At 42.2% G+C, this 9,731-nt stretch overlaps 1 protein-coding gene across 1 annotated transcript; it reads right to left on the bottom strand.

The window, feature by feature from the left end:
* Positions 1 to 1,154: 1,154 nt before the first annotated feature.
* LOC133473504 (involucrin-like) lies at positions 1,155 to 8,214 on the bottom strand. The gene is made up of 7 exons (XM_061765163.1): positions 8,064 to 8,214; positions 6,457 to 6,619; positions 6,122 to 6,314; positions 5,709 to 5,843; positions 5,468 to 5,555; positions 3,283 to 3,366; positions 1,155 to 1,747 (listed from the first exon to the last, which is right to left on the bottom strand). The coding sequence occupies exons 1-7, from the start codon at positions 8,206 to 8,208 to the stop codon at positions 1,155 to 1,157; spliced, it is 1,401 nt and encodes a 466-aa protein (XP_061621147.1). The 5' UTR covers positions 8,209 to 8,214.
* Between the last annotated feature and the right edge of the window lie 1,517 nt (positions 8,215 to 9,731).

Below are 9,731 nucleotides of genomic sequence, written 5' to 3'. Positions count from 1 at the left end.
CAGGGAGTCCCCAGCAGAAGCTCTCTCCAGCACCCCCTCCAAGGACTCCAAAAAGGGTCAGTACTCTGAGCTGCTGGTTCGTGCATAGGCACAAACAACATTCAGGACCTGTCCCCCCCCAATCCGAAGGCAGAGGGAGGCTACCCTCTCGTCTACTGGGGGGGAACCAAAATGTACAGGCACCGAGCTGGGGGGCAATCAGTATGCCCACACCTGCACGGGACCACTCACCGTGGGCAACTCCAGAGTGGAAGAGAGTCCAACCCCTCCCGATCAGACTGATACCGGAGCTCAAGCTGACGTGAGCCCAACTATGTCCAGTCGGAATGTCTTGATCTCACACATAAGCTCAGGCTGTTTCCCTGCCAGAGAGGTGACACAACACATCCCTAAAGGACAGGTCGTTCAAAGACCTAGGTTCCACTGTACGTGTGTTTTGAGTTACGAGAATGGTCATGGAACATATTAAACTTGTAAGTCAATGCACCACTGTAAATTGTTTTTTGTATCTTAGATTTTCATATATATATATGGCTCCAAACTATTAATGTAGGCACTGGAAACATTTTGGGGGACCTCAATACGCTGTATGCGGAAGGTCATGTGACCAAACCCAGAAAACAGGTTCGTGGACTTTCTGTGTATGCTGTGCTAACGTGCATAACTACGGGTAATTGTCATGATTGTTTGAAGCCAAACTTGCACAAATATTATTTTCTTTAAAGTTAAAAGTGTAATTTATTTATATAGATATGGTATACATAAACATGAACGAAGCCTAAACATCAGATATTGTCATCTTTGGTAGCTCTGTGGTGACTTAATGTTAAACAGGCTAATCTTGGAGACATTTAAAGTTCCTACAGGTACTTTGTCCCATTTTCCTGCTCTCCTGCGTGTGTTTATGTGTCTAATCATAAATGACTTTTGAGAGAAAACTTGCACCAAAAGTTGAGCAACTAGAAGGCTTTTCAAAGTGTGTTACCACAAATGGCATGAAAGTTTTCGCAAACAATGAGCAACCAAACTGTTTATCTCTGTGTTTCCATGGGTCCAATGTGCTTTTTTTTTAGCTAAACTTTTGCAACAAATTTAGCAGGTAATTAAAAAAAAATGTTTTAAGCTTTTGAGAGAGGTTTCCTTATTGTTAAGAGTCATCTCCTTTTCTGAGTTTTCCAAGTGTTGGTTGTCATACCTTTACAATCTTTGTCCCTCGTCAAAGATACTTTGTCACTGTCTGACAGTGGAGCCATGAGGTTGTCTGGTGGTGGTCCGCCACAGTGGTCTTTACTCGGACTGTGATGATGAAGCTCTGACCCCTCAAGTGGTTTCTCTTGTTTACACTTCACAGAGCCACCAGTCAGTGGCAACTTACTGACACCAAGCTCCTCCTCTTCCTCTTTAACATGGGGGAGTTTTGGATCCTCCTCTTCCTCATGAATGTGGGCAGGCTGTGGATGCTTCTGTTCCTCCTTAATGTTGGGGAGCTTTGGATCAATCTCTTCCTCCTCAACGTGTGGGGGCTGTGGATCCTCCTCTTCTACTTTAACGTAAGACAACTGTGGATCCTCCTGTTCCTTTTTAACGTGGGGTAACTGTGGATCCTCCTCTTCTTTTATGTGGGGAAGCTGTGGATGCTTCTGTTCTTCTTTAATGCGCGGGGGCAGTGGATCCTCATGCTCCAAACTGGAGCACCCCCCATGCAGAGGGTGAAGTTCTTCCTCATCACTAATCAGCTGCTGGATGTCTGCAGGACACAAGCAAGTTAGTGATGTTACGATAACTACTGCCAAATAATCGACACATTTTCGAGTAAAAGTAATGTTATTGGGTAGAGAAAAAATTATATATATATAAAAATATAAATATCCATATTGGTAGACAGCCCCAGCACAGAGACAGTTTTAGCTTGGGCTAGATTTTCTAGACATGACTGATGCCACAACTATATCCCCATCCTTACTTTGGGAAACAGAGAAAGCGGTAATTAGAGGCAAAAGCTTTTCATACGCTTCCTCCAAGAATTTTTTTTTAAAGCAAATTGGAGATGAAAATCGAACAACTCAGAGGAATACGCAATGAATCCGACAGACCTACTTAGGAACCGACTTTATAATGCTAAAAACTTGATAGCAAATTTATAAAAAGCAGAGTTCCTACGACAACAGCTAAGATACACTAATTTCGAGCACAACAATAAATCGTGAAAATTTCTCGCAAACCAACTTCAACATAAAGAAAAAACACAAATTAAACTTAAACCTATTCAAATGGAAAATTTACTCAATCACCACATGATATTAATCAGACATGCAAACACCAAAGGTATGAAAAAGGTGGCAAAAAAAACAAAAACATTGGAGCGGGGTCTGGAGCCCCCGCACAGAATCTTTTTTTATTTTAACATAAATTAAGCAATCTGGAAGACTGAAGAGAACGTTAAGGCACAATAAATGTTCTTCATGAAGAAAAACATGTATTTACACCACTCAAGTACATGTTGATGTACAAATTTTAGATGAAAATAATATTTGCCTCATTTTTGCTTTTTTGTTTCGGCCTCCAACTTGAACCAGTTTCATCTCCACCTGCACCATTAATAGCATCCTCCTCTTGAAGCACTCTCATTCTTAAAAAGAATTGACTAAAATATTTTTGTTTCACTTCATTTTTCACTATTACCAACTTCAAAGGCTAATCCTAAATGCATCCTCCAGGAAAATATTAAGTACTATATTTTTGTGTTTTTATTGGCCATTTCTGAATTTGAAGTTAGGTCATTCTGTGTTGTAATCCCGGAATTTCTATACAATGGTCATTGCCACGCGGCCATTTTTTCCTCACGTATGCCGCAGTAACAGACCATCTATATTCAGTATTATGGTACTTCTTGTGATCACGTGACCAGAATGAGCCAATCAAATAGTTTGTTCACCGAAAGAGACCTGTGGACTTAAAAGCAGCGGGACGCTGTATTGCCTGTTCAAAAGGAAAGTTAACAAGGAATGGATGGACCAGTACTTTTCTGTTCTTCCAGAAGCCAGCTAGAAACTGTTGCGTCTCATATGTTGCGAGACCATGGCATTATTAACATTAAGCAGCACTTCAAAATCAAAGACATACCCTAAGTTCAACCAAACATATCCGATGAACCAGGTGGTGAGAACTCTGAATAGCAAATGAATGTGCCTTCTGGATAGCCTGGCCGTTTGCAGCGCATTTGCCCCTGTCGGCCACTGTACAAGGCACCACTGTATTCTCCACCTATTAAGGAACACTTACCCAGTGTGTCTGACTCATAGGCTGGCTCAGCATCACCTGGTTCCTCAGGGTCACGATCCTGGTCGCTGTACATATGCACATCCTCTGTAGAGAATGAGAACATAGGGTTGAAAATGACTCAAGTGGAAAAACTGCATCACATTCTCAAATAATGCCAAAACTAATTAGTCCAAATATGCAGATTGTATTTATAAGTCAAAAAAATATTTGGTACCCGCAGGATCAATGTTGACGTCATCGAGAGACTTGCCCTTGAATTGAGCCAGACGTCCCTGTTCTCGAGCCATTAGGACTTCGCTAATTTTTGCTAGCTGGAGTATGCCCTCAGGAAGTCTGTAAAACTGTTGTTGCAAGGTTACATCATGTCCCAGAAAATTAGCTAGTTGATCCAGCTCGGGATTAGTGAGATTAAGGACCTGTGACAAGGTTCCCATTTGTTTGTGTAATTTTTTTGAGCTCAGACTTTCTGGCCTCTTTGCTCCACAGACTTTGGCGAAGTTACGAAGAGTGTCAGATCCACGGTAGCAAATCAAACTGGATGGTCTCGCAAATAGGTAAGTGTTTTCTGGTAAAATCCCACATTCATTCCTTTTTCGGACAAGGAGGTCCAATGTCTGGTGCATCACTGGGGTCAAAAGTACAGGAACATTTCTGTCCGCTTGACCGCTTATTTCTATTCTCCAGAAATGCTGAAAGAGTCTCTTCTCCAGATCGGAGAGTGCAAAGTTCACATCCTCCTGAGGGTCTGATTGCGTGGAAGACAAATGGGCAGAAAGTGGAATTTTTGAGACTTCTCCAGCTCTTGGTCTGTTGAACAAAATGATTTGGGTCAAAATGACCTTTGTCAGTTCTGCATATGTCATGGGGGAGGATTCTGAGGATAGTTTTCTGAAAAGATCTTGTTGCTGAGTATCTAAAAATGAATGGAGAGTCTGCACATCTTTAGTGAAGGGAAGTAACTGAGGAGCATTACACTTTGACGAATTCAATGTTTTGAGTGATGCAGATGATATCAGTTCGTTCCACCTGGTTTTATACACTGTACGGAACGCCTTCGCATATTTTAAAGTACTGTCGTTGCGTCGGACATTTGCATTACTTTCAACCAACTTTGAAATCCTTTCCAAGCTGCATCCAATTTTGAGCGCCAAACTCGGGCTTTTGTATGTACGCGTTTCACAATTGTACCCTGCCGTGTCCTTCGCAGCCTGGACAACATGCATGAAATTTGACGGTCGCATATGATCTTTTATTGTTTTCATAGGAGTGTTTTTTCTGGAACATACGAGCAGCCTTCCCAACGCTCTCATTTGTTGACGGATGCACTCGTGTTTGGTGGCATCATGCCTGTCCCTGTTGTACAAATATTGGCAATACTCCATGATCCAGGGATCAGAGTTTACAGATTCATAAACATCATCCATAATCATGCTGTTTATCAGTTTCCAAAGCTGTTCCTTAACTCCAGGTGGTGGAGGTGCAGTAAATCCACAAAGAGGCTGAAAGCGGATTTTGCCAAAATTTGGCAGATTACTAGGTTTGTCTTTTGGTCGTTTACGAGACACGGGAGTGCCAACGCCAGAATTTAAAACTTCAAAATTGTGGGGAAAGTTGCTCTGGTTTCTTAAACGTTCTAAACACATGCTTCTTCCCTTTGAGCGTTTTGCAAAGGAGAGAGCCCGTGCCACCTCTGGCTTGTCTCTATGTGCACGCTCTAGGTGTCTCGATAGTTTTACAAACTCTGTCTTGCAGTACAAACAATACTGTTTTTTGTTGTAAATTCTTGATCCAACCTCTTTTTTACAAACAGCAGGTACGCAAGGAAAATCCACAGACACTTTATCCAGGGAAGGGGACCTCTCTGGTAGATATTCCTCCATGTCAGGTGCTGAATCTTCCGACAGAGATCCAGTGTCTCCCAGTTCTCTCTCTTTTGTGGCATTACCACTACTTGTGTCTGTTTTTGGGCAGGATACACTACATCTCTTTCTCTTACCAGAGGCACTTTTGTTTCTGATAGGGGAGCACCCTCTCTTAAGAGTAGGCTTCAAAGCGGCGTCACGTTCTTGCAGTGATGGACACTCATCACTGTTCTCTACATTTGGAAATCTCTGCATCTTTCGTTTCTGGTCAATTGATACATTAATGTTACTCGAGTTTGTATCAACAGAAGAAGGATCTTCACCACGCTTAGTAATGTATTCTTTACTACTGCCGTCCAAGCTGGGATCAAGGAGTTTATCGGAATCCAATTCCATCTGCTCTTTTGTCTTCTAGAGGGGAAAAAAACAAAACAAAAACAGATTCCAAAATTAGACTCCATATCTATGTCCAAAAGAAATTCAATTTACATTTTCCCCAATGTACAAAATCCAATGGGAGAATCCCAAAATATCTGTTCAATACTATATTTAAATTTAAATTACCTGGCTGTTGCCATTTAGCTGGGAAGAACTGGTACATGGATTCTGAGATTCATTCGAATCTGACAACTCTACAAGATGAGGCGGAGGGATGAGTCCAACTTTGTCTGATGAAAGAACTTCTGGCTCATCCAAGTCCTAGAAATAGTGAGGAAGTTATATAAGAAACAACACATTTAGGATGTAAACAACAAACACATGAGACAACCCAACGTATGAATCAGGAAAACCTGTGCTTGTTACTTTAATAAGTCATACAAGACCACATAATATAGAGATTTTCTCAAAATTGCTAAATCTGATCAGAGGGAGAAACAGCAGTATTGAAACCAAGAAACAAAAATAATTCTAGTGGTTCCAATTTAAGCCATATTTCTACTTCTCTTTCAATTCTTACGAACAATCACGTCACAAACCTGTTTCGACTGTGGTCCAGCCTTTTCTCCGAGGTCAAATGTTATTTCTTCTCCTGGCTGAATGTCCCTCAAAGCAAATAAACAGAGGTGTGGTTTGTCCTTTGCTATGACCCTCTTCATTTGGCAATTTGGATGCCTGTCGTCAGCATTGACAAGTCGTCCAAGGCTGCCATCATACACGGATGCATCAATACTGGCAAAAGAAGAGAAACGAACTACTAAGCTTTGATCAAAATAAATGACCCCTTCTAACTTGCTATTACTCCGATTAGTAATAACTCCAAAACATAAACACATAAAACTGTGCATAAATGTACCATTCAATCAAACCTTACCACCATAGATCTTCTTTCCAACAGAAGTCAAACATGAAGACAGCACTTGCTTTGTGATAGGTCATCCTTCTCCTTTTCGATTCTTCAGAATTAATTAACTCTCCTCTGTACTCCACCACAAAGTCTCCTTTTCGGAAAAAGGCTTTGGCAAACACCCCTCGACCTAGACACAAGTGTCACAAATGTCATTTATTAATGACTTACAATTAACCAGTTAAGCTAATTTTATATAGAAATCATTATTATTATTTGATTAACACATTGACTAGCATGGACATTTCTATTCGTCAACTGGAATCCAACCGTTTAATGCCACCGATGTATATATTCGTCAAGTACATTTTTCTATGTAGGCTATAAATAGGGTCTTGCCAGCTTTTGTGTGAAATTCAGGTTTGTAAACCACTGTAATGATGACCAGATCACTGTAGATAGTGGCGCTGCATCGCTTTGTATCTGAGATCAGCACAGCTTTTCAGTGGAAGACAAGAATTAGGCGGTAAATCGCACCTTGTAAAATCGATGAGGGTGAGAAGTGCAAACACGTTAGGGAGTTGGACAAGTTTAGGTACCTGACACATGAACAGAGTATGTACATGTACGATATGTCGTCTTAGTTTGAGCTGTCACAAAAGTAACAGCTGTTCTGCTTGACACGTTTATCACAAAAAAGCTTGTTTTCTCTGCTTCTTTTTCCTAAACTCTATTAACAGTAATTTGTTAGTAAACAGTATCATTCTTTTCATACCTAGATTTTTAATCAAAAGACCATAACAAAGGTGTCAAACACAAGGCCCGGAGGCCAGATCCGGCCCATCATATCATTTTATGTGACCCGTTAAAAGCAGATTATGTACTTCGTATTTCTTGGTTAAATCTGGACCGATATAAAATTGGCTTTGCTTTGAATAAAATTGAGATCCTGCAAGCATTTTTGTTACCTAACTCCTTTTTGAAATACATTCAATAACAGTTGAACAAACTATTTTCCTTGACTTTTGATTTCTAAACAAATTATCCATCAATATTTTCGCATTTAGTGTATATGGGGTGCCAATATTTTTTAGCATGACTGTATTGTCTATTATACATAGTCGTCTAAAAAAAATCCTCTCACTATTCTGGCATTTAGCAAATATAGTAATTTTGGGTAAGCCTAACTCACCTAAACTAGTGATCTCATCTGATGTCATGCCAGACAGTCAAGAAAAGAAAAAAAAACAGTCTCCTGATATAGGCAGCTCTGGGGTGCCAATATTTTTTAGCACCATAGTGATATGAATCGATTACACATTTATACGGTTTCTCTGTCATAACGGCCCTCTGAGAGAAAGACATAACTTCAATATGGCCCATTACAAAAATTTGGTTGACACCCCTGGACTATAAACACTGTCAATTTCTTCCCAAGTAACTGAGATGAAAAATATTTTAGACTGGCAAATTTCTGTGACTACCGTAGTCATCCTGATGAAGGGCGATTGGGCACAATTAATGGATTCAAACCTCAATGAGTATATTATATACTCTACACAAGCAAGGTCATGTTGTTGCATTTGTCTGGTTGTAATTTTGGACCCGAAATGTGTACTGTAAACAAACAGTACCTTTCAACGAGTTCATGAATTGTACTTCCAATTCTTCCGTCTTGTCCAGTGCCTTCACTGCATGCTCTTGCGCATCCTGTAATGGTGGTTTCCTCCTGCTACTCCTTGTAGCCATTATAAATCCTATCATGAAATACAAAACCATTATAGTATGACCTCCCATCCCCAGACTCAAAGTATAAACAGAAGAAACTTGCAGCACAGATTGTTAACAATTAAACATTAAGGTGTTTGGCCAGGTGCACGTCCTGGCCAATTAACTTATTTAGCATAACTTTTTAATGGCAAAATGTTAAATACCAAACATGACTTCTGTCAGATCGTGTTTTTTTTGCAGAGAAACATCTGTGCATTTAAAAAGTGCCATTTTGAAATGCAAACTGTGGTAAGCGGAAAATGTATTTTGGAGGCTTGAGTAGTGTTTAGCTTTTTTGTGTCCATCCATCCATCCATTTACTTGCGCTTATCCGGGGTCAGGTCACGGGGGAAGCAGCTTAAGCAGGGAAAGTCCAGACTTCCCTCTCGCCAACAAATTTTCCCAGCTCTTCCGGGGGGTGATCCCAAGGCATTCCGAGGCCAGCCGAGAGACGTAGTCTCTCCAGCGTGTCCTGGGTCATCGTCCGGGCCTCCTCCCGGTGGGATGTGCCCGGAACACCTCACCAGGGAGGCGTCTGGGAGGCTTCCTAACGAGATACCCGAGCTAACTCATCTGGCTCCTCTCGATGCGGAGGAGCAGCGGCTGGACTCTGAGCCCCTCCCGGATGACAGAGCTTTTCACCCGATTTCTAAGGGAGACCCCGGACACCCCACTTGTATGCACGATCTTGTTCTTTCGGTCACTACTCAGAGCTCATGACCATAGGTGAAGGTAGGAACGTAGATCGAATGGTAAACTGAGGGTTTTGCCTTTTGGCTCAGCTCCTTCTTCACCACGACAAACTGATACAGAGTCTGCATCACTGCAAACGCTGCACCGATCCACCTGTCGATCTTCTGCTCCAACATTCCCTCACTTGTGAAGAAGACCCAGAGATACTTTAACTCCTCCACTTGGGGTAGATCTCTTCCTTGACTCGGAGAGGGCACTCCACACTTTTTCCGACTGCTGACCGTGGTGTCAGAATTGGAGGTGCAAATTTTCCGCACATGCGTCGGGGACAGCGCACGAGGGGGCCGACCACCTTGAAGGCCGCATCTCTGGTCGGCCACCTCAACAATGGAGGCTCAAAACATGGTCCACTCTGACTCAATGTCTCCCGCAGGAAGGGGGCAAAGTTCTGTCGGAGGTGGTAGTTAAAACTTCTGACGGGACTCTGCCAGACGTTCCCAGCAGACCCATCAAAAGGTCAGACCGGCATCTTCCCCCACCATCGGAGCCAATTCACCATCAGGTCGTGATCGATGACGCCCCCCGCCTCTCTCATCCATATCCAGACATGCCCCGCAAGCAATGACCGACCAAAAGTCGATAATCAAACTGCGGCCTCGAGTGTCCTGGCGTCGAGTGCACACGTGGACACCCTTATGTCTGAACATGGTGTTCGTTATGGACAGTTCGTGACAAGCAAAGAACATCGCATACAGAACATCGCGGGTCGGGGTTCTTCCCAACCACGCCCCTCCAGGTTTCACCGTCATTGCTCATGTGAGCGTATTAGTCCTCCTGCA

The sequence above is a fragment of the Phyllopteryx taeniolatus genome, unplaced genomic scaffold (genome assembly GCF_024500385.1).
Source record: "Phyllopteryx taeniolatus isolate TA_2022b unplaced genomic scaffold, UOR_Ptae_1.2 contig_262, whole genome shotgun sequence".
Lineage (NCBI taxonomy): Eukaryota > Metazoa > Chordata > Actinopteri > Syngnathiformes > Syngnathidae > Phyllopteryx > Phyllopteryx taeniolatus.
The sequence above is the reverse complement of the archived record's forward strand: the minus strand, read 5'-3'. Positions and strand labels throughout refer to the sequence as shown.